At 40.1% G+C, this 27,432-nt stretch overlaps 1 protein-coding gene across 1 annotated transcript in view; it reads left to right on the plus strand.

Moving 5' to 3' along the window:
- The first annotated feature begins 3,414 nt into the window (after positions 1-3,414).
- The window catches only part of ANO6 (anoctamin 6), a 64,648-nt gene continuing 40,630 nt past the window's right edge, over positions 3,415-27,432 (plus strand). Inside the window, 2 exon segments of the mRNA XM_057366160.1 lie at positions 3,415-3,607; positions 24,325-24,401. Coding sequence (XP_057222143.1) covers positions 3,517-3,607; positions 24,325-24,401 — 168 coding nt within the window. The 5' untranslated portion in view covers positions 3,415-3,516.

Below are 27,432 nucleotides of genomic sequence, written 5' to 3' on the forward strand. Positions count from 1 at the left end.
CCGTCAGCAGAAGACTCTGCCTCTAACAAAAGAAGAAGCTAACATCACGTCACACACACCATTCCATTTCTTTCTAGTTAATCTACAGCACAGATCACAGCCTTAAGGAACTCAGACCAGACTTGCCTGAAGTTTATGGAGGTGGAAATAAGCAGAAGTCTGATGCTGAAGAATCATGTCATAGTGACTTTTGGTTCTTGGGTATAAAATATCTGTCCAAAGATTAGTTTGTCATTGCTCAACAGGTAGGATGAGAACCTGATACCTGGCATCCCTTCACAGAATCACAGAATCACAGAATTACAGAATGGTTGAGGTTGGAAGGAACCTCTACAGGTCATCTTGTCCATGCCCCCCACTAAAGGAGGACCACCAGTACTGTGTCCAGGTGACTTTTGAGTATCTCCAAGGATGGAGCTCTGTGGCCTCCTGGTCCTCCTGGTATCATTTTGGAAAATGATATCATCTTCTCCTACCATAGATTCTCTCTCTGCATTTTTTTACACTAACGTGTAACAGAGAGAAAAGCACAGACAGTGATATGTGCTGGAAGAATGCAAGACCTGGATTTGTGTCATCTGGATGAGAAAAACTTCAGAGGCATTAGGGTGATAGTTCTCCATGTGTAGTATGACATTATCAAGAGAACAACAACCAGCTGTTCTCGTAGATGCTGRGAGAAGGGCAAGAAGACAACAGCTTCAAATGCTGCAAAATTATTTTGGCTGTGTATCAACAGGAGTGAAACCAGGGGCCTCATGGGCTGCCTGTCAGAGAACATGAAATACGTGGTGGCAAATATTTGTCACCACTGTCTGGGTATGTTTGAAACTGCCTTCCTTCTGGGGSCTGGATGAGACCAGAGACTGACAGAATGTTTCTGACACACAGATTCTTTGTCAAAGGCCCTGTGACTCAGAGYCCCTGGTGCCAGCCCAGATCCACATCAGCTAAAGACTCGGTGCCTGCACCAGAATTTTGTCACAAGTGGGCCAAACAATCTCTTTTACTCTYTTCCTGACCTATATTGTTAGAGTTGCTATGAAACCCTTACCCATGGAAGCAATTTTTCCATTGGCTCCATGGACTGTCTCTGTTTCTCACTACCAAGAATGTTAAAACAGTTTTATTTCTTCAATAAAATTGAATGCAGTCATGCTTGAGCTGGGGTGGGGATTATTCAGCCTGATCTTTTCATTTCAGATGACTTTTGAAAAACTTGTGTGGAGTTTATCCAGCGGCAATTCTTTTAGCGGATCTTTTGCTATTATCCATCTGACAAAGAGATGGCAGCAGGGTGGTGCTGTTGCATTTTTGTCTTCATTTGCTATTTTTTTCTTAATCTGTTTCTCAGAAGCAACCAAACTGAGCTTCGGAATCTTGGGTGCATTACCAAAAGTACACATGGAAATATTTGCATCTGGTATAAAGTTAAAAAATAAATAGCTATGCATTTTCCAATGTACATGCATTAAATGGGAATTTCACACATAATACTCCCACTGGTTTTTAAGATGTCTGCAAAACTCAGCTCTGTAGTCTATGAAATTCAACATTGAGGTGTTGAAGGCTGAATGAAGCCTACAAAATCTTCATGTTCCATAAATGCTGGGAGACATCTTTATGGTGGGAGCAGGAGGTAGATCCTCTACCTGTATTTTTAGTAGGATTAAGTTAAAGTCTGGGTTTGAGCTGCTCTTTTATTTTTAACTTTGTCATTATTGGATTACATTTTCATTCATTAAATGTGAAAATGAGAAGTCGGTAACCAAGGTAAAAATTATGTCCCTGGAGAGTATCCGAGTGCACAAATCTCATGTCACCATCCTAAGCCAAGCTGTACCTTGTCTGTAGCAATCCCTGCCCTCTTCCCATCATTTATGAAACAAGATCTCACCAGGCAGGACCACATTTCAGGGAGGATCTGCAAGGAAAGGGGCAGCTGAATAYTACACAATACAGGTTTATAAAGACATTAACATGATATGTCTGTAAATTACTCATCTTGGTGTAAACCCTCCCGGCTGGGAGCGGCGAAACTCACTCTGTCCCCATAACCTCGCTGAGTGCGAAACCTGACAAGGGGTCACAGCAGTGAGTAAGGCACATTCTTAGGTGGTCAGAGGCAGATTGGACGTGTCACAGGGCAGAACACCAGGACAAGAGAACACATCATGCTGTGCATCATTACCCTGTGCTGGGAATCCTCTCATCTTATTGCTCTCCTTCTCAGATTCAGCTCTGTGAGTCTTCATTAATCTGAGAGAAGAATGCACAGTGTTAGATGGTGCAGATAATGATAACACCAGTTATCAACAGGGCAAGAGCAGTAGCTTCTTCATGGTTTCAKTCATGCCTTTGCAGGCCACTTCCGTCCTTAAGCAACATATGAGAGAAGGTCTTTGCCAAGCAGAGCTGTTTCAAAACTCCACAATTAAGTTTCTCAACTCATTTTTTTTGCACTTAGACTTGCTGTAATGCCAGGCCTTGCTATGACTCTACCCACAGCTGACTGACAACAGATACACTTGTCACTTGCTAATATGGTTATCTGACTTTCCATCCAGTTTCTTGTTTGAACACTTTAAACATCCTGGGTCCTGAGAATTATTTTCGTATCAACAGTAGACTAGAGAGGGAAAACAGATTGCTTATAGGGTTTTTACTGCTTTATGAAGGAAAAAAAAACCAAACAAAAAAAACAAACAAAACAAAAAACCCCAATGTTATCTTGCTCTTCTTATCTTCTCCTTTTTCCAAACGTTGCTCCCCCATTTCTTCAATCCAATTTTCCAGTCTTATTTCCATTTCTTCCCACTAAACAACCTCAGTCCAGTTCCTCTCTGGGCACTCCTCCAGATGGCTTGCAGTTTTAGGAAAGCTTTTCTTGCCCCTGGAACCAAATGTGTGAGTGGATGAATACATTGCTGAGCACTCAAATCCCTTTTTATGAGTACTTCTGCCCCCACAACATTCCTGTATAGTGACAATTCTGCATTCTCTGTGTTGTGAAATTCCCCTCGGTTGTGTCTGGAAGGCGAAGATGGAGATGAGGCTAATTCTTACCTGTGAAATAGTCAACAACGAGTTGAATGCACTAGTAGAGTCCCGGAGATGGGCTTTTTATTCAATCCTTGAGCAGTCCCCCTTCAATTTGCATTACCTTTTCCAGATAACTCTACCATTATTTGTTGCTTGGGAGCTTTGTGAGTATGTGGGCTTCACATTTTCAGCAGTATTTAGCCATGGTGAGTCCTTCAGCGCTTGGATGCCTATTTTGACTCAATTTTAGAAGACGCAGCGTTTTAAAAATGCCCGCGGTGCCGGGGTCGGGGCGGGCCCAGGGCAGGGCAGGGCAGGGCAGGGCAGGGGGCGGCCCCTCCTGCCGGGAAGGTGCCGGCGGCCGCCCCCAAACCCCGCCCGCCCCCTCTGCTCCGCCCCGGGGCTGGCGGGGCTCGGCACGGGCTCGCTCCCCGGCGGCAGGGAGCGGGCAGGGGGCACCGCAACTCGGGCGACATGAATGTGGAGAACCAAGATGTGCTGCTGGATCTGGAGGGGGAGGAGGAGGAGGAGGAGGAAGATGATGACAATGATGATGGGGAGATCGGTGAGTAGAAGGCTGGCGCGGGGAGGGTTCCCCCGGGACAGCGGGCTCTACCCCGGAGCTGCTGTGGCTCGGCGGCGCTGCAGCCTGGGCAAGCGCCGCTGGGGCCGGGGAGGGCACCTGGCGGAGCCSGGAGGGGCTGGCAGGCAGGGAGCCCGCACCGCCGCTCACCTCCTTCGGCTCAAACTACGGTTGTTTTTTCCCTGTAAGATACGGGATGTCTTTGTCCGTGCTGGCGGGTGTGCGCCAGGTGTGGCTGCCTCATGGAGCGCCGTGCCGATGGTCCTGCTTCCATAGCATCGGCAGGGTTTAGTGGGCGAGAAGCACCGAAAACTTTGCCTATTCCTTTCCCTCTGCCGGGAGTGGAACGCGTGAGAGGGGGCAGAATCAGCACTTTGCAGTAAGTGCGATGCTGGAGACCTTTGGTGTCGCAGTGATCTCCCAGCAGAGGCACAACCCGTGCCCCGGTGCCGTGGTCCGTAGGAAAATGCAAACGTGCGATCGACTCCGCACGCCCCGGTGCTCGCAGCATCCCTTTTCTCCCCGTGCTCATGACTGGAGGGCCTGAGCTTGGCAGCCGAGCTAAAGAGGAGGGGAATCACAGAACGGCTGGGGATGGAGGGACCTTGAAGAGCCTTCCGTTCCAGCACTGATGCCATGGGCAGGGACACCTTCCAGCGGACCAGGTTGCTCACAGCTCCATCCAACCTGGCCTTAATCATAGCCAGGGATGAGGCACCCACAACTTCTCTGGACAACCTCTTCCAATGCCTCACCACCCTCACCGAATTTTTCCTAATATCTAATGTAAACCTATTCTCCCTCAGTGACACCATACCCTCCCCCTGAAACAAACAAACCAACAGAGCAAAATAAAATGTAAGGGGAAAATTGGCAAAGCCAAGAAAGATAGTAATTTTCCTGAGGAAAAGAAAAAAGAAAAAAAAAGAAAAAAAAACAAACAAAAAAAAAAAAAAACCACCACGACCTACTGCGTCTGCCAGAAAAGCAGACTGTAAAATGGACAGAGAGTTTTAAATTCAAAGTGTATGTTAGTCTTGTTCTAATGCCAGTAGCCCAGGACAATGACATTGTATCTACTGTGGRAATGAATTCTATTAAACTATTTCCAGAAAACAGCCCAAAAGGGGTTGTTTCTCAGCTGGTTCAGACTGAAGGGGTCTGTTCATTTCACTGAAGAGACACAGGTCTACTTCAGTTCAGAGGCTGTTTTCAGCTGCTGTAGCCAAGACATTCTAAAATCTTTTATTTCTAGTTAGCTTGTTAAAATAAATCTAACAAATAAGGAATGTAGGCAAAAGTCAGTTAAACATGCAAGTAGAAAGTGAATCTGTATATATAAATTTTAACATATAAAAAGGTTTCTGCTTGTTATTACTCAAAAGGTTGTGAATGTTTTCACTGAAAAACACATAATTTTGATGATTTCTCAATATTGGGTCTGAACTTCTGCATTTATTAATAATTCTAATGACATTAACTCTGTCTGAGACTCTTTTTTGCCTCCAAATACTAATCCTTAATAATGGTAAATACAGCCTACCACATTTATTCAGTTAGCTCCCTCCAAAAGTGTATAAAGTTTGAGCCTCACCCAATGTCTGTGGAAATCAGGGAATGTCTTTCCTCCAACATTATTAGCCTTTGTTTCAGATGGGAGTATCCCTTGACTTACAGTAATAGTCCAAAGACAAATTCAATTTTCCATATGAAGTGAGGCAAAGGTATTGTTTGACTCCACTCCTTGAATTAAAGGGTGGATCAGCACTGCAATGTATTAATCAACAGCTGTCTTTTCCATTCTTCACCCCAGAGAACAACTGAATTGTTTCCTACTCATTACTTTTTATCCAACTTGGGGATAGTTCAGCTCCCAGAGCCAGCAAATCATGAGCTTCATATACTGGATATAACAGTTTGGAACAGCTCATGCTATGTGGCAAAATTGCCTAAAAATTGTGCAGTGATGATTTCATGAGTTGCTATGCAAAGCCTGTTGCACAGCACCTGGCTTTGTCGCTTTTGCTACTCTGCCTTGTAAAATACAAGTGTAACTTGTCTTAAGGTTTTTTTATTAGGTGTAATTACAGGAGAACTATTTTATTAGTCTGACAAACTTTGAATAATCCATTTACCTCCAGTTTTATTGTACCGCTTGTATCTGCATTTTTCCCAAGGACGCCATCCTTTGCTCAGCAAGTAACAGGATTTCTGAACTCTTTCCCACTCTATTCAAGATCAATCCAAAGTGTTTATGGCTCATCAGAAAAGCACTATTAAGGAATATAAGTGTTTGTAGTCATGGCACATAAAGGGAGAGGTCTGTCTCATTTTGGCACACAGTTGGTTTTGGTTATCYGTGCAAACCTCTCACGTCAGAAGCTGTATTAGGCAGGCACCCAAAGAAAGAGCTGTGCTCATGAATCCCAGCCCACAAGGAGGTACCAGAACTGCTCTGCCTGATTTACAGAGCTTCAAAATTAATTGCTTGGGTTAGATTGTGCTTAGGGAAAAAAAGTCTTGTCCTGAGGTTAGACTTTTTGACTGGCTGAAACTTTTTCTTTTAGGTGCTTAAACAAGATGGGCAACTTTTTCATTTGGACTCAGACTGTTCTGAAGAGAATTGTTACCTCAGTGGTATCAATTTATTTCCACAAAAGATAAAGTTTTTCTTTCCCTGGTGAAAAGCTCACACCATATCTAAATTGGTTGGCTTGCGTTKGAGGATTTATGGAATATCTTTCATATGGAGTATGCTTTCCAGAAACATTAACTTGTGCAGACAAGAGGCATCCAGAGGCATCCATCTTGACTACACGTACCGCAAGAAATACTTTTGTCTTCATAGGACTCTATTAGCTCCCTGCTTACTCTGGTTTTGCTCAAATATATATCCTAGTTGTTCCTTGAGCCTTGAGTGTACATCTTCCCATCTTTTCACACTGCTGCAATAATGAGCAGGTCATGCTTTATAGATGATCAAGGAAAGGATGTTCAGATGTCAGCTTTTTTTTTTTTTTTTTTTTTTTTTTCCCCACACAATGTAGAAATGCTGGTGAGCATTCAGGGAGAATTCCAACTCTTCTTCCTGAAAAGACTTTCATGCTGTTGTTAGGACACATTTTTAGCAACTACCGTAAAAATGCACAACAATACTGGTTTATTCAAGCAGCATTAATTGTGGAGTCACAGCCTAAAATAACCAGTTTTGTTCAGCCCWCTGTAGAACTGGAATCCTGCCCTAAGGGGTGATGTTGTAATCCAAGTGGTGTAGAGTAGGCATGGCTATTCTTCACCTCATTACTTCTGCTCACTGTTCTGTTCTCTGCTTGTTTCCTCATTGCATGCATGAGGAAATTTAGTCTGAATTTAATCATGCTGCCTGCCTCAAGCTTTTAATTTTTTCCCATTCAATAGCTTGAATAACTTGATGCTTCTTGCATGACCCTACAAATTGTATTGATATCATATACTGTACTCCAATATGAACATGCAACGTACCAACAGTGTCCTCCAAATTACTGCAGTTTGCCTTCATGACGCTGTGAAATGGGCAGTTCTCTACAGAAGTCTTCTAAAGACAATGGAAAGCCTGTACAGTTAAATTCTTTGTTTGGGAAGTGGCTTTGTCCTGCAATTTTTTAAGTATAATCCCCACCTGTGGGAAATTTCAAAGGGGTAGGAGGTGCAAGAGCCTGATCTAATAATTTTTTAACATGCAGGGCTTTACAAGCAGACTCTTTAACAAAAAGTAGTTCTGTTTCTGAGAGGACACTTCCTTCCTTTTTAGTCTACATACAGTAGTGAATAACACTGCCTCAATCCTCTCCTCTCTTTTCACATCTGGTTTTCTCTCTTTTGCTTCTCAGACTTGTAATCAACCTAAAAATGACTGGGGCATATTGCAGTTCCCCACTGTCCTGGACACGGCATTGATCTGTCTGATGAGCTGAGAATCAAAAATTTCTGCTCCCTGTGTTCTGTTTGCACCACCGTTCTCATGCATGTACATCTAGATGAGGGGCAGGAGCAAGCAGGAATGTAGACACACGGTCTCATTTATTCTGAGTTGCTGTTGGGGCAGCAAGGCACTTTCCTGGTGAGCTGGGGCTTGCACAGGTCCAGGAAACACTGGCCTGTTACCCTGCTCAGCATTTAAACTGCTTTTCATGCCTTCATGTCCTTTCTCTCGTATCTGTAACCCCAATGTGTAACATTCTTCATCTCTTCACACTTCAGTAATTTTATATCCTGAATTTCTGTCGCTTCACTTTTGCAGAACCCAGGCCATAGATGAGTACATAGTCCAAGCCACACAGTGACATCTACCTTGTCACCAAGTATGGTTCCATTTGAAAGTACACTGTTGATACCACTCACTTTTTAATTAATGATTTTTCTACAAAACTCCTAAAAACCAAATGGCAAGAATATAAATATTTAATTACAATATAATTACAAGTTTGACGGTATTTATAATTCATAAATTCTGGGGGAGGTCAGAGAATCAGACAGGAATTTAGGAAACTTCTCCACAGAGCTGCTTCCCAGCAGGTCAGCCCCAAGCCTGTGCTGGTGCCTGGGATTATTCTTCCCCAGTTGCAGGACCCTGCATTTGCTTTTTGAATTTCACAAGGTTCTTCTTTGTCCATCTGTCCAGCCTATCTAGGTCTTTCTGAAGGTCTGCACAGCACTCTGGGATATCAACCACTGCTCCCAGCTTTGTGTTGTCCATAAAGTTGTTATCATTTAAATAACCTCATCCTAGTATTTCCTCATACCTGCCAGTTCCTAGGAAATGATGGGTTACATGCTGTGCACTTTAGTTTGCTACTACATATGTGGCAAACTCCAAAGAGGATCTGATACTAAAATGGGTGTTTTCTACTGTGACTAAAACAAAAGAAATAAACAAAAGGTTGCTTTTGTTTTACATGGCATAAATTAAATAATCTTTAACTCCATAAGAAAAGTCAAATAAAGTAGCATTAGCCTAAGTTTGGGRTTAACTGGGGTAGCCAGGAGAAGGGGTTACTGATCCCTGTGCTCATTATATAATGTACAAATAATAAAACGCAATATGCTGTGCTTGACATGAGAAAACCTTTAGAAAAGGTTCTTCAGGCCTTAAGCATATGGAACCACTGCATTTGCGTGTTTAACAAGATAATACACTTGACAGAGTGTGAAAGTTAAGGAGGACAGCACTGAAGTAGGTGCCATGGGTTGATTTGTGTGCTGTTCTTATGCTGAGGAAACAAAGCTGAAGAGCAAAATATTATGCAAGTGCTGAGCTTTGTATCCTGATATATAGAAAAATCAGATTTTTTTTACTGGCTGCTAATAGTGCTACAGTGCACATCTTTGGCATGGCCCTTTCTAATGAAATATTGCCGTACAGAATCTATATTATTAAACTGGTATTTGATATATATATTTAAAATGCAATATAAAAATAATTCACTAGGGCATGGGCCTAATATCACTTGCAGTCTTTAGTGGTTTTTGATTCAAATTCAGGCTTAGTGTGAGTGTAGCTGGAATAGTCTTACCTCTGAAGGCAAGATTATTCCTTAACTTCCACAGTCTGTCAAGTGTATTATCTTGTTAAACACGCAGCTGCAGTGGTTCCAGATGCTTAAGGCCTGAAGCACCTTTTCTAAAGGTTTTCACCCTCTGAAGAGGGTGTGTTCATCTGCTGCACTGGCTGTGAGGAGAAACGTCTCAGACATTGCCACCATCTGGTGTTGTGGTTCAAATCTGATAGATCTAGAAGTTGAAATGAAAACTGGAGGCTGTAATGTCACAAAGGTGAAGCAGCACAAATTGGTTTGGCTTCCAAAAGAAACATTCCCACCCAAAGCACCTCACAGCAGCAGCCTAAGTCTTCTTGGCGTTCTGGTCTTATTTTTCATTGGGGAGTCCCAGTGTCAACGTGGTAGGAATGCAAAGCTGCAAASGACACTGTGCACTCTTTCTTCTTACTGCTGGTCTGTGGTAAATGAAAACTGGCAGTCATGTGCACTGTCACCACACAAAAGATTGTGTTTGGTAGTCATTCTAAGAATGCAAATATCTGAGCATAGATCTTTTGTCTTTTCCACCCCTCACTTTACTCAGGCATCCCACATCTCTCTGAAGGCTTTTTGACAGAAGTGTCTTGATGGCTTCCCAAGGGAATATACAGGTATCTGAAATACACTTTTGCTGTGTTCAGTGGAATTACTCTCTTCTTACCTACCCCATTCTCCAGCATTTGATAACAGCAGTAGACATATAGGCACGGTTCCCCACATGGAGTTGAGAAGTGAGCTCTTGAAGAGTCCTTAATGAGTGCTAGATTCAGACTGGAAAATTAATAAAATATATTAAAATACAAACTGAACTTTAAGAAGTGTACTTACGAGTCTGCTGCACCATAAACATTCTTTTAATTGTTTTTGTGCCTCATGTGGCAGAAAGAGCATCTTAGTTTCAAAATATTGTATAAAGGCTCTTCAATTTAGTTTTTACAGTAAATAATTTCCAACTGAATCACTTTTCATCAATATTATTTAGACACAAGTGAAAATTAAAGTTTTTTAAGACCTGCTACCAACAGCAGATTTTTCTTTGCTTTTACTCTTTCCCTTCCTTTCTTTTTTTTTTTGTTGATGAATTTCCCCTGGCCCCATTAAGCTGGTTAGTCAGGTTCTCCGGCATTTTTTAGATATGATTTATCATGGAACATTAAATATTTGCATAGGAGACTGTTTACAGTATAGTCACCAAAATGAGCTGTGCAGCAGTATTCTGCTGGAGGGAACAGCCACCACCTCTTTTGTGTTCAGTGCTGTTTGAGATCAGCTGGTGCAGCAGGATAAATGTGAGACAAACTTGAGTGTCCATGGTGCGTGTCTGTCCTGCAGTGTGGGTGGAGGAAGATCACAGAATCATAGAATGGTTTGGGTTGGAAGGACTCTAAAGCTTATCTAGTCCACCCCCCCTGACATGAGCCCCTCCATGTTCATCTAAATCAGGTTGCTCAGAGCCCCATCCATTCTGACTTTTAATGTTTCCAGGCATGGGACATCCACCCCCTCTCCGGGCAACCTCTCCCAGTGTTCACCAACCTCAATGTTGAAAACTTGTTCCTTATAGCTGGACTGAGTCTACCCTCTATTAGCCTAAAACTATCACTTTTTGTTCTATCTCTAAAGGCCCTACKAAGAAACCTGTTCCCATCTTTCTTATAGGCCACCAATAAGTACTAAAATGACACAATAAGGTTTCCCCAGARCCTTCTCTTCAGGCTGAAAGATCTTAGTTCCTTTTCCACAGCTGCAACAGAGACCCATGACCTGTTCCACAGTTATTACTATTTTGGGAAATTACGTCAAATGAGGAATTTTTGCTGTCTAGGGAACAGTGAGAGCAAGAAGTGCTTGTGTTGAGATGCCCTGCACCTCCTATAGTATGGTGATGCTAATGGACTTGTGTCAGGAGAAGGTGATGAGATTAGTGGCTTTTCAGTGGGTGAAATATTGTGGATTCTTTCCTTCTTTTGTGGGAGTGATAGTAACTAAAAATGTCATCTGGATTGCAGATCAGGTTGGAAAGTATGAGAAGTGATTATAAGATATTGGTGGTGTAGCAACCCTGCTAAAGATGAACTGATATCAGTAATCCCAAGGTGTGCTGACACTGTGGAGGAGTTAAGAGCCATGGTCTGCCTGTGGAGAAGCTGGGTCTGTTACTGACATTCGAGAAAGCCTGAGAGAAGCACCAGACCTGAGCCTAGATTAGTGGTAGCAGATCTGGTAGCACAGACCAGGGTCAGATCTGGTAGCACAAACCAGGGTCTTGACTGAAGGCTCTCATAAAAGAAGACGTGTTGAAGAAATGAAAAGAGTAAGGAAATGTAAGAGAAGGCAAAACATCTGTTGAGTTCTGGGTACAGACAAAGGGAATAAATAAAAGTGAAAGAGGAGGAGCTCTTGACAGTATTCACAAGGGAAGGCTGGCTGGTGTAGCTATTTAGAAGCAATTCTTTACTGTGAGGAAGGTGAGGCACTGGAACAGGTTTCCCAGAGAAGCTGTGGATGCCCCATCCCTGGGAGTGCTCAAGGCCAGGCTGGATGGAGCTCTGAGCACMCTGGTCTAGTGCAAGGTGTCCCTGACCATAGCTGAGGGGTTGGGACTAGATGATCTTCAAGGATCCTCCCAGTCCAGGACATTCCACAATGTTATGATTCTGTGATTCCATTCACCTATTTATCTGGTCAGGAATTCATTAAGCAGTGGCATAAAGATTCTTCAAATTGAGTTTATAAGGAAAATAAACTACAGAAAGGACTAAGGTAATATAGCTATGGGTGAATTGTAATAATTAATCTCTGACAATTTCATGCATATTTTTAATATATGTAAATGTGTTCATTGGTAATTTAGCCAGCAGGGAAAAAAATGCTATCTCTATACCGTTAGTTATTTGCAAAAAAAAAAAAYCCTCTTCTGTGAGTTTGGCACTGCGGTTAGAGATAATAAAAAGGTTGAGATGATAATGCAGAGGGCTCTAGCAGTGCCAGAGAGTTTTATTAGTTTATGTGCGATATTAGTAAGATTATTGGTGTTCTTTTTCTGTGTGTTTTTTCTGTAAGTGGTCTAATGGAGTTTTTATATGCATTAATGAACAAGGATGAGGTCAAGCAAGGCACACTTTACCCTTGTGAGCAGTCMCTTTGACTAGAGTGGGACTAGCATTATTTTTGTAAATGCTATTCATAGTAGCAAAAGCAAAATTAGTCCCTAATGGAGGGAATATCTCTATTAAATCTTTCATCATCTCAGTATATGCTGATTTATTCTAGGAAAAATAATTAAAATCATTTAATTATTCTGCTGTCTATAAAATACAAGAAGGAATTCTGCACTAAAGCACAATTTAATCTATAAACTTAAGACACAGTCCAGCAATAGCTCCTAGAATATTTGGTAAGACTTAAACATGGAATAAATTTAAAAAAATATATGACCTGAAGAACAGAACAGTCAATGTTGGATTATATTTTTTGACTTGTTCCTTGCTGATAACCAAGTGAGSAGAGAAAAAGCTTCAAGGGCAATGCAGTCCATCCAAGTAGAGCTCCAGATGTTTCTGCAGGTTTATTGGAGTTTGCAAGAAAATCAAACGTATTTTATCACAGAATGACAGAATAAGCTGATTTAGAAGGGATCCACAAGCTCTTAACCCTGCGCAGGACAACCCCTAGAATGACACCATGTGTCTGAGAGAATTGTTGAAATGGWCTCTGCCGGGCTTGGTGCTGTGACACTGCCCTGGGGAGCCTGTGCCTGTGCCCAACCACCCCCTGGATGAAGAACTTTTTTCTAACATCCAACCTAAACCTCTCCTGACACAACTACAGGCCTTGGGTCCTTTCACTGGTCGCAAGAGTCCTTCTTAACTGCTAAAACTACAAAGTATTTCCTGATTAGGAAACAAAAGCAAAGTTTTTTTCTAAACTCTGGGTCCAACACYAGGAATGCTTGCATGCAGGAGTCTTTGCATCTACACACAAGTTAAAAATTGCCTCTAGATTTTGACTTTAAACTCAATATTTTCACCATCAAAGTAATTAAAAGTATCTTTTGGGGACCCTCCTGTAAAAATACTGTATAACAGCTGAGTGTAGGAAATACTTTAAAGCAAACATGCTGAAAATCTCATTACAGAAATTCAAATATGTCTCCTTTGAGACATGTAAATTTAATAGCAGTGGGTTTAATTTTATAAATATATCTCAGGATTTCTAATTAGATAGCACATCGATCCATAGTCATTGAAGTCTGACCAAACAGCCATCTGCAATTACAATTGGGTTAATCATTTCAGCACTCAGTGAAAAGGCTCCTTAGCTGGTGCCTGGAGGCTTGGCATTGGTGAGGAATACCAAGGGATCAGCTGCTGAAAAAACTGTTTGGATCTCAGGGTAACTGCTGTGGTTGGGCTGCCCTCCTGTAAAACACGTGGRAAGCTCGTTCCCTCCTGTAATGGGGCAGTGTTTTGACAGCAGGCTTGAGGTTGATCTTGGCAAATCTGTCTCATGACAAAAGCAGAAGTGCCTTGTCTTCTTTCTCTTTCCTGCCTTTGTGTTTCCAGCTGATTTGTGTTAGTTGGTCTGGGATAAAMAGCAAACAAACAAAAATAAACCACATTGTTTTAAGCAGTGAAGAAAACACCTCCTGGTTCAAGAAGGTCCCTCAGGGACCTTCAATACTGGAGGAGGTATAAAAACAGCTGATCTGACTTCTGACCAGRGACCTAACTCTGCAGTCCCCTCCAAAGTGCAATGTCACAATCCTATAGCAAATCAGCTTKCAGAGTACATGGATGTTTATCAGGCCAGGCTCTGGGCATGCGTGGGACCCAGGCAGGGGAGAAAGAGTGTTCACACAAAAGTAATGAACAGCTTGTGCTGCTTCTTGGTTTCATCATTTCTATTTCCTCAAATATCAGCAGAGCTGTGGTTTAACAGAGCTGATGTAGATCTCTTCTCACTAACTCCTCTGAAATTTCTCAGGGAAAAAAACCACAAAATCGACGATATTTTATGATGTTTGGGCTCTAGTTTGGACTCAAGCTTCTGATAGATGTTACATTGTCACAGTTCCACATGCTTGTCTCAGGCCATGGCAGAATACTGGTTTTTACAGATTACCTGCAGCTTGCTTCTATAGCTCTCACAGTGTCATACACTTCTGAGGTAGCAAGCTGATGCTCCTTTCTATGTTCCAGTCCACGTAGGTAAGCATTAAAAGCCAAACATGAGAAGACAAACATGAGAATGATCCTTTKGAGATAAGTGGAACTAGCAGCATCCATGAATTTTTTTAAGTGTGTAAATGTTGCAATCTTAGACCCCAGTGACTGGGGGTAGCTGTTCAGTAGGTGTTTTTCAGTTTGGGTTGGTTTTTTTTCAGTTATTGATGATGAAAGCATGAACAATAATACTCCATTAATCAGTTGTGGTTTGGTGTATCCTTGTCTGTATTTTTGTTTCTTTCCTCTGAATGGAGGAGRGTTTAATTAAATGCATTGGGGATAGATGTTTATCCTGTGCTCTGAGATCAAATGTCCATCAGAAAAGCTTCTGCATCTCTCACTGTGTACAGTTTACTGAACAAACCCATTAACCATTTTTCTCATCAGGATTTTCCTTAGGAACACCTTGCATGCAAAAAAATAAACATCAGAGAAATCCTGTTTGCTTTCACAATGAGTCTTTCAATTCTTCCCACATCCATCACTGTTTTCTTCACCATTTTCTTGTGTCACCTTTAGGGCCAGTCATTATCTTGGCGTTCAAAACGCCAAATTTGAGTCCATATAAACAGATCTGTTTCATGTAGAAGAGAAATGTCACTCACAAGTGGCATAGTGTGCTCTGCAGGTCCGGACTGCACAGCCAAAGTGCCAGCCTGCAGCTAGTGAGGATAGAGGTGTCATTCACCAATTCTGCGTTGCTCCAGTTTGCAAATACTAAACTAAATCAAAATCTGCAGCTAAAATCCTCTGGTTTGTATTCAGATGAGACTGTATGGCCGCGCTGGTACCTTTTTGTCTGCCACAGTCTAGGAAGTGGATTCTCAYATTTCAAAAGGTCCTTTTTCTTACCTTTGGCACAAAAAAAAATGGAATCTGCAGTCTCTGTGGTCTCCTCTTCAAAAACAACAAATCTCAGCATACTGATATCAAGAGATAATGACTAACCTCCTAAAAGCCCATCACATTTGCATTTTCCCTACTGTTATAACAAGATGTGTAAGCATTCTTATCTCAGCTTAAATGAAAAACAACTCTCTAGAGTCTGCTTGTTGGGTTTTGGTTGTATTTCATTAGAAAACTGATTTTTTACATCTTCCAGACTTTTGAAGAGTCTGGAATCCCTTTTGAAGAAAGGGATTAGAATCTCAGTGGAAATGAATTTGTGAAGAGGGCTATCACTGGGTCTCTCAGCACTGGCTGTACTCTCATGTAGATCTATAATGTTGTAGAAAATGAGAAAAGCCTGTGGTTGTTCCTGTGTTACTGCCATYTGGTATGTTCATAACATCATATAACAGTTTAGCAGGATTCTTTACAGACACCAAAGTAAAATGTCTTTCCATGCTTACCAAAACAAAGCCTGCATTCCTCCTCTGTGGGCTTTTTTTAAGATTTCATGGGATTACACTGTGGTGTAGGTGAGTGGAAAACAAGGGTTTGGCTTTTTCCTCATTATTCTTGCCTCCTGTTTTTTTTATAGCTGAACGGTATTAACTTTAGTGGAGGAGTGAACTTTTCAACACCAGGCAAAGGGAGAGTATTCTTATTTTCCATCAGCCTGCCCACACTACCGTTATTAGAAAGCTGCATGTACACATGCATCCTTCTTGTTAATGCCGCTTTTCCCAGAAAATAATTTAGAAACCTCTGTGTCCTCAAAGCCACCATTGCCTGGCACGAACCTGTCAGACTTGCCCAGCTGACAGTGTAGTTGCTGGACATTATGAGTTGAATTTCCAGCAGAAACCAGATTTTTTTTATTTATAGTGATTGTAATAAGCTAAAACAACCACACTGGTTGGTTGCGGGTTTTTGCATCATGGTACTGAATTTACACTAATTACATTATTCTGGGTTTTAAAAACTTAATAAATTGGATCTATGAGAAAAAGTGTTTACAGTTACTATGATTACTTTTCTTGCAGTGCATTTTGAGATTACTCTGCAGCAGTTCAGAGTGCTTCTACATATGGACCAGTAATCAAATTGCTTGATTAGATGAAATTCTACACTTTCAGCAAAGTTTCCTCATGCCAATTGCAGTAATAATCGTTACATCATTTCTGCTCAAGGGAATTGCTCAAGTGCTTCAGATGTAATTTCATTTCTAAACTGACTGTATAATTAAATAATACMGTATAGCCAGCAGTAATCTTTCTCCATATTTAAATGTAAATTTTACCAGTTACCAGCAGGAGTCATAGCATCCCTAATTGGTTGCAGCTAATAATATATTATGAGTAAAAAAATGTTAACATTAAGGTTATGAAGTCAAGCACTTAGAAGTTGGGCAGTTTCAGCACTAGCRTTGCACAGGCAACTTCCATTTTCCTGCCATTTGTTTAAATGTAAGAAGTTAAAGTTTTTATGTACACAATCATAATTTTTTTCCTAAGTCCACTGCCTCATCCAGTAACCTGGTAGTAATTGCAGATTTCTTTTTATCTTCCGCATTAAGAGCATGGCTCCATATCTTGTTTTACTCAAATTACCCAAACATTGTACAGAACGTTTTCTTTTCTTTCATCCTCTGTGTGTCTGTGGTGTTTTTACCACATTTGAGCACTGTGTCTAACAGGCATGTGAGTGTCAGGTTGGCTGACTCCTGTTTTTAGGAAGACATAGAGTTTCTGGAATCCAGGCCCTTTTGATAGGAATGCAGACTGCTGTAGTKGTTACTAAGATGTGAGGAAGGTAGAATACTTCTGAATGGGTTGTGCAAACACAAGATATTGAACAGGGAGATCCAGATTGCACTGGCAAACATCCCTAGAATGCATATTCTGTAGGGCCACAAGAAAATAATTCATTTTCAACCACTTTTGTAGTCAGGTCTCAATCCCATTCTGGGTTTATAGATTATAAACTCCCTGTTTTTCTTACAAAGTTGTCTAAAAAATGCTCACCGATGACAAAAGCTTTGGGACACATTTTTCAGAAATAAGAGCATTTCCCAATCCTGCTATTACAAAYACCACGCCATACTTAATCATAGAAGCTTTGTAGAATGGTTTGGGTTGGAAGGAGCCTTAAAATCCTCTTGTTCCAACCCCTCTGCCATGGGCTTATATCATSCACTAGACCAGCTTGCTCAGAGCTCCATGTGTTCTATTAAATAATGACATTTCAGAGGGCACCACAGAGGCTATACCCAGTCTGGACCCTGGTAACCCCAGGGAAATACCCACAGTGACTGACAGCAGGGCAGTGASTGGCAGCAGTTCCTGTTAGCCAGCAGTTGCTAAGTCATCATTTCAGTTTGTTCTCCTGGAACTGAATGTTATGGTTACTCCCAAATCCTGTTTTAGGGGCCTATATCCCTTCTTTCATTCCATAGACACACATTAATTTCAGCAAGTGTATAGYTCAATGCGCACTTACTTTGATTTTTCATTTGTTGTTGAATAACTTCTTTCTAATCTACTAGATGATTCCTATTTATTCTGAATGTGTATATAGATGCATCTTATTGGCAAGCGGAGTTAATAAACCATTGAGAAAAACATGTTTATTTTGACTTAAACATGCTATACACTTTTTTAAAAGTACATTTATGAAACCTTTTGCATTAAAAATAATTTATTAAGTAAGGGAAACATTAACTATAGTAATGAAATTGATCTATTGATTAATGAAATTGGTTGATTCATTCTGGTCACTAAGGGCCATATGCTGTGCTTGATATAATTTGGCATAAACCCCCTCAATCTGCTTGGACACTTTTGAACACATCAGCAAGAATTTATGTGTAACTTTATATGCCTAATATGTTTTGCAAATCTGTCCTAATGCCCTTTGGGTTCTTAAAATTAATGTATCTCATCCTTTGCCACCTGGATTTTATTTACTGSAACAGGAAAAAATTGCAGCCTGTTCTTCTTGATCCTTTTCGCTGACTAGAACAGATTATTCCAAGTAAAGAAATTTTTCTCCCGGAACTTTCTAACAAAGCTAAAAATCAAAGCTGTCTGTAAGCTAGTGCTGTATTCAGTGGTCCAGCTGATCCCTGATGTCTTATGTTYTTAATGTGACTGAGGTCATTATTTTTCTTAACTCTAGAAACTAACAACTTGCATTTTTGACAGCAGGAATGACAGTGTTTTCAATATTGTTAAAAATGAAAGAAATAAAGTATGTATGCATGTATTTATGCCTCAGCCTGTAAGAGTGTTGCAGAATCAATCATAAACCAAGCTTATTTGGCAGTCAGCATTACAGTAGTTTTCTATCTGATTCCATTTGTCATTAAACCAAAGCAGACCTTAATTGAAAAATTTAAGAAGGCTTGYTTGTTTCATCATTTCAATATATTTATGTTACATACTAGAATATAAGAAGACATACGTGTAGAAGAGATGATTCAAGCCCATATTCCATCCTGAGGTTAATGCCTGTAAAGATTAGAAGTTGGAAGCCTGCTGACTTAATCAGTTTATTCCTTTATTTTACRCTTTGACAAAGCAAACCATGTGTTTACCCTGCATGCAGTCAGTCTATAACCAAAAAACATACCAAGTATTGTTTAAAATACAGCAGCTAGATGTGTTAATACATTCTAAAACCAAAGGTTGTTTATCTATAAATTGCTTGTTGACAGATGAGAGCCAAAATAATTCTTTCTGAGAGCCGGTTCAGCTGAAGTTGGGTAAACTGTTTAGCTTGAGAAAAACCATTTAAAATATTCTAATTGGTAACTGAATTTCTGCAGTGATTTACAGTCAGTTGGAGTCGGACATGGGTACTGGATGAAGCCAGCTTCGTTCTGGCATGCACTGCAGCAGTGAAAAGCAGGAGCCAACACTGGCTTTTCAGCAGATAACCTGAAATCACAAAATTGTCACTAAAACATCATTAGCCCAGTGTTTTGTTTTCGAAACTGAGGTTGGGGCTAATCCAGGTCTGACTGAAATGTTTTAGGATTTTTGCCACAGGTTTTGGGCAATTGGCCAACTTCGCGTTCTGAACACAAAAGAACTCTTTGGCAATTACTGAGGCCCCTAAACATTCCAATTTAGTGTCTTTTAAATATTTAGGCACTGCTATCAGAAGAATCATTTCACAAAGTCAAATTTCTTGKTTTTGTAACTGCCTGTTATTTACTTTATTATTTTTGGTGAGCTACCCTGACTCAGACTTGTAATACGAACCATTATATTCYCAACTGAATGCTTTCCTGTTTAGGGTTAGCCATGAAAGGGCATTTATTTTTGAAAGTCATTCCACATGTTCCCATCCTTTGTTTGCACAGCTGTAAAAGGAGATAACTTAATGGAAAGAACAGTCTTTCAAACAAGAAAGAATCATCTTCCAAGACAGCCATTTCACTTCCTTTGTGCTCCAGCAACATCTATAACATCATTATTAAGTCTCCTTGGGCTTCTAAAATGAAAATCAATGTTTTTCTTATTATGTGGTATGGATTGCATTTTTGGGCTGATGATGCCTGCAGACCTGCACTGTGTGAGTGCATAAAGTATGTAATTTATTGACAGCTGGAAAGCCATTTTGGCATTATTACATTTTAACATTACTAATTGTCACCACTTTTCTCACGTGCTGTAAGACTGCAGGTGACCATGAGATGAGAACAGGACTTTCATATGGAAGGCAGCTGTGTAGGTCTCTCACTAACTGTAAATAATAAATGATAAAGCATRGTTTGATATAAAAATAATTCTATTTCACTTCAAATACATAATTTTTGTGCAAGTGAAGAATATGGAGTTTAGTAGCACGTACTCTTCAAATGAGGTCTGCAGGTATGAAATAAAACTAATTTAAACACATTCTAATCACAAACCTAACAGAATGAATGCTACTAATTGCAAACCAATAGTATTTTGGTGGAATGAGGTGAAACCACTGATCATTTGTATTTATAATTCTGCTCTCATATATGCATGGAGAAAAAAGTGTATCCCAGAGACAACTAGGCAGGAAAAATCAGCATCTGGACAAAGCCCAGAGTGTTTGGATCTTTTTGTTTATCCCAGCAGATGAGAACAATCTGATTCCACCCAGTTCTTTGAGCCTCACAGTGGCAAACCTGATATAATATTTTCATTTGATTTTCATTAACGCACACAGACTTTACTAATTGCTATTTTTTCTCTTTTTACGGTCTGTCAAACGTATCAGGAAATGTGTCGATTCGGGTTAAAATTGCATGTCAATATTTCCTGGTATTTTCCAGTCAGTGAGGCATTTTGTTATTATACTAATTTTCCTTGCAATCTATTTGGGGCCCAAATGACCTGAGCATGTAGATCAGGTGTTGTGTAYGTAATGTGGGTACATTTCTGTGTAGCAGCTTCCATGTCTATCAGTAGACCACAATCTATGGTAATGGRTAGAGATTGCTGGCAGCAGTGTTCATTAAAGCCTTTAAATTGGAATTCTTCAATTAGAAGTCACAGTTATTCAATGAGAAGTCACTGATCTTGCAAAACCATTCACAGTCCATATCAATTAACTAATTTAAAAAATGGACATTTTGTATTGGCTATTGAGGAATTTTTTGTCTCTAGTCAATGCAATCAGAAATTATGGCTCACCTGTGAGAAAGCAAAGCTGTAGAGAAAACTCATAAAACAAATCACTGGTAGAATGAACAGCAGGATTCATCTCCCATGGCCTGGCCAAAAGCATGGGATATACATAGGTAATAAGGAAGTAGTGTGGGATTAGCCAGACTTGTCTGTCCTTCTCTATAGACATATTTGAGGTAAGGTGTGAGGTGTTGACAGCTCAGCTCAGTGCTCTGTGTTGAAGARCAATCTCCAGGCAGCTGGAGATACYACTGATATATTGGCAGCTCAGAAACCACCAATATGTTCTGGCAAAGCAGTTTGYACATTTTCAGTATTTAAAATTTTTCAACAGCATCTTTTGAGAGGACTAGATCAAAGACCAACTGGTATCATTGAGCAGACAGTCAAAAGAATGCCTACAATAGAAAGAAATGAGGTTAAATGTTCTGACAAAAGCGTATGTTGCCTGGATTTCTTGAAGACAGAATTTGATGTATCAGGCAATTAAAATCAGCATATGCTGGCACAAAGCCAGTAGATTTCTTTGTTCCCTTGCACCTCCTTTGCTTTACTTGGCTAGGCTATAGAAAAGAAACATCTAGCCTTGTTTTACTGGGACTCAAATACTAACAGGAGTGATAATGTTTCTGAAGAAGATATAGGTAAGCAGAACTATTCTTTTAATATAAAATCTCAGCRCAGTGGCCTTTGGAGGTAACTGTAAGAACAATATGACCAGACTTACACTCAGAGGAAACATAATCTGAGGAAGGACCTCAAAAGCCCATCTAGGCCTTCCTTGTGAAGTTCATGCCAGATTCAACATGGCCTAAACTATTCCAGGATACTAAATTCATCTGTACTAAATAATGTCTGATGTTGAAAACCTCACATGACCTCACCTGCCTTTCCAGGCACTCTCCTCTGCTGTTCTCGCTGTTAGAAAGTTTATCTTTGTGTCTAGAATCAAACTTTAGTGCTGCACTTTTTTTTTTTTTTTTCCTACATACTTAAAACTGGCTTTACCATAATGCTGGAGGAGAGGTAGGAGTACAAATGTGTTAAGATGCTAAATATTGATAAAATTATAAAGTTTCCATGACACTCACCATATCAGGAGGAAGGTAGAGCGGCCAGAGACACTGATGCAAGAAAATTGTGCTCACAAATTTCTGACCATCCCCAGGTCCACAAGGATTTGATGGAACCAGAGTTCTTCCTCCTGTGAATGCCACATTTCCACCTTCAGTTGTGTTTGAAGTGGTTTCACAGAACTGATGACGGGATATGTTTGTTTAGCAAGAAGGCCACTTCAGCTCCTGATTCTGCTGTTCAGTGGCTGAGAGTCTTCAAGTCTGTGTCCACAGCTGCGTGTTCTGTGTAATGGCACACACAGATTTTCAGTGCAGATATTTACATTTCAAAGTAAGATGCCGAAATTTCTCATTCCCTCTTCCTGTTACATGTGGGCAGAAACATTCCCTCTCTGTGGGTTTTCAGAAATACTTTGTATCTGGATATCTTTGTTTCCAGATAGAATAAAGAATGAAGGAGATGTCCATTACACTGATTTTGAGAATATRTATTTGCCCTTCTCACCCTCCTCTAAGCTGAATCCATTAAAACGCAATGATGCACGTTTGGCAATTTTTCAGTAGCTGTTGAGAGGTTTTAGTGTTTTCTGAGTCCTCATGTTATTGTCTTACCATGTGAAGTTTGCATGCTGTGCTAGTCCACATTTTCCTGCTCTTCTKTTTAAATGCTGGGAAATGTTTCTGACGATCTTAATGTTTTTGAGAGCTCACAGAGCTTGATTATTCGACTGGGCAGACCTTTGGGTTATGGCTCAAATATTTCAGACCAGATTAATGGACTTGATTTGTCTTCTCCCTGGAGCATRTATTATCACCACAGCAGAGATCTGGAAACTGACAACACCACCTGGAACTGTTCCTACCAAACTYTAGGAAAGACTATTTACACAAGAATTTTCTGCTTAGAGGCCGTGAAAGAATTCTGTTAATTTGTAATCTTGTTATGCTCTTTTTCTAAGTATTTTGACATATCTTCAGCTGGTAAAAATGAACATCCTCAGGGGAAAAAAAAATGCTTCTTAGAATATCTTGAAAATTTGGCCATTTAGCAACGAAGTTTTTAAGCCAAAAAAACCCCAAACCAAACAAAACGAAGCTAAACTAAACCAAAACAAAACCAGGCATAACAGTTAGGCTCATCCTGGCTTTGCATCTAATGGGTGTCTTGCTATTCTAAAAGCAGTGTAGATTAGATTATTTTACAGTTAGGAGCTCTTTTTTAGCATTATAATATTTTTTGGTAGGTTGAGGTTGTCCTAAGTGCCAACAACTGGCACTTAGGTACCTTTGTTATCCATGACCTTTCCTCAGTGCAGGACAGACTTAACTAAGACACATCTCAGCTTTGAGGATCTAAAAATAACAGATGGGACCCATCTGCCTCCCAAGAATAGGCAGGAAACAGCCTTCTCCCTTTAGCTACTTGATGTTATCTTCAGCCTCAGGATGTTATCTGACTTCTTCTTAAGACACAAAAATTCTTGTGAAGAAACAGAACCAAATACCTTGCAGCAGTTGTAGAGYTTCTGTAACTTATTTCCAGTAGCTTTGTTAGGATGAATTTCTGTGTTATCCAGTGCTTGATTTGGCACCCAGTTTTCCCAGTGTGCTTGATTATGGCTTCATGCAGTAGCAAATCTGACAAGGTAATTTTTGGTTTATGTTGTGCTCTCRGGAAACTGATTTAGTTTCCAGGTTGTTCATTTTTAACAGATATTGATGAATGGGTGAGGAGCAGCTGAAGCATCAATATACATTGAAGTTGTMGGTGTGTTTTTAGGTTATGTGTTAATGAGTGAATGTTACAATATCACTGCCTGTATCACACTCATTCCAAGCCTTGTGAAGAATTCTCTGGCACTGTTATTTGTCACTGCCTGAGAAGTACAATCAGCCTGAGCTAGGGTTATCTGTGCAGCTGAAACCAGTTCTGGTACCCTTATTCATGGAAAAATAAACTTCTGCTACATTGTGCATGGAATTTCTGCAACMCTAAATAGTGAAATATTAGCAAAGGGAAGTTTTGCATCACTGTAGGATGCCCTTCTAGCATTACCTTGTCATCCTGGTGTTTCACTCTCTTGTCACCTGCTGATTGTAACTGAACTGTGAGAMACAATCCATTTCTGAAACACTAAATAAGTGTAATAAATGTGTTTCTCCAGAAATAATTATTAAAAAAAAAATTAATTAAAAACAATAAACCTATTTAAAAAACCATACCACAAAAAATGCTAAAATATTTTAATTTTTTATCTTTCATTTTAGTCTTGGAACTGAACCAGGTGATTATTCCCACTTACGGATCTGTGCCAGACCAGCAAAACCTCCATACTCCTGAATGGGTGGGTACCTGTTTGCTTTGACTGTGGCTACCTGTWGAATTTTCTCTTGTAGATATGCAACAGCCCAGTAGCTGTTGCTGTAATCCCAATTTCCCTAAAGGTACCTGAAGTCATTGACTCAGGTCTGAAAGTACAGGTTGTCATAGGCACTGGACTCAATTATAAGTGACCAATATAAACTCACTATAAACTCATTATAAACTGACACAGACATATAGACCTCTTCTCTCTATGTGATTTTGTTCACAAAATTGCTCACAGATTTCTCTGTGTGTGTACAAGAATAAATAGTTCTGAACACACCCTACATATAAACAAACATACCCTGTAAATTCATACACACCCAGATATTGGTACAATGACATGTGAGTTCAGCATTCATTTTTTCAGAAAGCTTAGAGACACCAAGAAATTCCTCACTTCAGAGACTGAACAGACAAGAAGGAMAAATACCTAGAGATGTGCATTCCCTCTGTCCAAAGTTCAAGGTTCTCCGCTCGCCTAACATTTTCTGCAGCTAACGAGCTTCTGGCTCTAGCTCAAGAGCCCCTGCCTCAGATCTCATAGCAAACCAGTACCTWAAGTAACAACAAATTAGTTTCCTTCTGGGAGGTAGGCGCCCTTGCCTCCCCTGCCCTTGTGTTTTGTAGCAGGGTGCTCATTTGAAGCTGTTTAAACATTTCTGAAACGTGAAGTGCCACTAAGAGCTTCCACTTCCCAACTGATTGCCCAGACGTGGAGTTATAAAAATCCTTCTTAGACTCTCCTTGTGGGTCATTGAATTTTTTTAAGTATTTCTATGAAGTGAAGTAACATCGAAAAAGCTGGAATGTCATATACCTTGTGGTTAGAGCAGTCTCCTCTGAGTGGTCTTGGTAGAATTTATTTKTAGTGAAAACTGGTGGTCAAAATAATTTATTTTTTTTTGGTTCCACATGTTTACCAGTAATTGTAGTTTCTTCTCAGTTTTCGCAGCATCTTCTCTGCCTCTTCTGTGTCAAGTCCTCCTTGCTGGTCACCATATCATTTCAGGGGATTGGAGGTGCCAGAAAGATAAAACTGAGATCTACTGAACCTGCCTGCTAAATGAGCTGGGCCTAATTATAGCTAGAAACAGTAACTGAAGAGGAAGTCTAACCTGGAATGGGTGAATAAAAGGGAACTACTGTGCCTTTTTTCTAAACTTGGATTAYGTTTTGCAGCCAGAAGTGTTCTGGAAATTTGATGTGATTTTGCAAGTTGTTCTGAGAAAGCCAAAACTTAGTAAATTACTGGCAAATAGAACAGTTGTATTCTTCTTATGGTGCTTTCTCTAATTACAGCATCATACACCACAATATCCCTGCCACATTAGGCACATGAATAGAACAATGATCTCTAAAAAGCCCAGATTCTGTGAGGATATTGTTTATGGTAATTTAACAAGGTTTAAATGTGGCCRGAAATTGCAGTGAAGGAATGAAAGGCTCTTCCCACAAGAGAAACTGAGTTTGGTCCTAGATAATATGACAATCCCTGCTGTAGGGTTTTTGTGCAAGACTTGTACAGTCACAGCCAGCTTTTTTTTTTCCAGAGTGCCAAAGAAGAACATCCATGGCCCTGCTTGCATTAGTTCAAGAGAGTGACATGGACCTGGAATTTAGTGTATTGCTCTTTGAAGAGAGAAAAGTGCTGAGCTCTCTGGAACGATGTCACTGTCCTGGTGTATCCAGCTATAGCTCCAAATTTAGGAGACAGCAAAGAGGTTTTGGCATTGATGTTTAGATGCTTTATGTGATCACCATTAAAATGAGAGTTATACTGTTACTTTCTCTCCTGGGGGATTCTCTAAAATTAAATTTCACAACATTTGCAGAACACTGAGGTTCTATGAGGAGAATACCAAAGACTGGTAGGGTCAGAAGGAAATCCCTATTTTAGGCATTTTAGCTATTTAAATGAGGTGTTACGAGAAAAAAATATTTGAACAAACRAAAAAAGACATTAAATAAAGAGGATAATAAGGAGTATTCCATAATTACTACAAGGAGCATAGAAATACGTCATGTGATGCTATAATTTATTCATGTATCATAAAAATATGTACAAAGAAGACAAAACTGCACAGATAGCATAAATCCTTAATTTTTTTGGCTCATGATTAATTTTGCAGCTTATCTGCTTTATAGGCAGATAATTTGAATTTGCATGTAACAATAAGATTTTTTTTTGAGAGTGAATTCCTACATAGAGGAGGTTAACTTCTTCAAACTCTCTCTTACTGCTGCCCCTCACATGCAATTTCTTCAGCAAGTAGGCTTCTGAGGAGTTCAAAAGAGTGAATTTCCCAGTTCTTGCATCCTGAGAAAGATGGGACTTACTGAAAAGTGTTTTTTCAGTGAGCACTTTCTACTTTCCTTTAAAGTAAGGCCATTTGGTGTGTGTCTAATCAGGAGTGACTGGAATTTCTCCTGGAGCCAGCAGCGACCTGACGCTCAGACAGGAAGTCAAGTGGGTGTCTGGTCCAAACTTAGCTCAGGGGGCAAGGCATCCCAATGCCTGGCCAGTTACCAGCTGCTTTCTGTTGACAGAAACATATGACTGTAATAACATCCCGTATTTTTTCTACTTGACTTTAGTCTCAGTTTATTTCAGTTTGTTGCACAGCTWAAATTCCTTTGTGTGTTGAGGAAATTTAAAAAAAAAAAACTTTCTTCTGATGAAGTGCTTGTTAATATTCATATTATTGCTAAAAAGAGAACTAAAACAGTCCTTTATTGTTAGTAACAAATAAAGGAAAATATTAAAGGGACAAACAGTTTCATGGCCCTCCAGAGACAGACCAACATTGTTATGCAATGTGCAAATAAACTTACATCTTCCAGTACTATCTTATATATCATATATATCAATATCATCCAGAAATAAATTCTTGTGTTGTTCTTAATGTCAGAAAGTTGTCTCTATTGGTTGCTCAGAACCTAAAGCAATAAAAAAATCTTTTTATATGGCTTTGCTAGTAAGAACTTTGTATTTCTGGAACATTTTCCTC

The sequence above is a fragment of the Malurus melanocephalus genome, unplaced genomic scaffold (genome assembly GCF_030028575.1).
Source record: "Malurus melanocephalus ecotype Western Australia unplaced genomic scaffold, MMel_1.1 scaffold_60, whole genome shotgun sequence".
Taxonomy (NCBI): Eukaryota; Metazoa; Chordata; class Aves; order Passeriformes; family Maluridae; genus Malurus; species Malurus melanocephalus.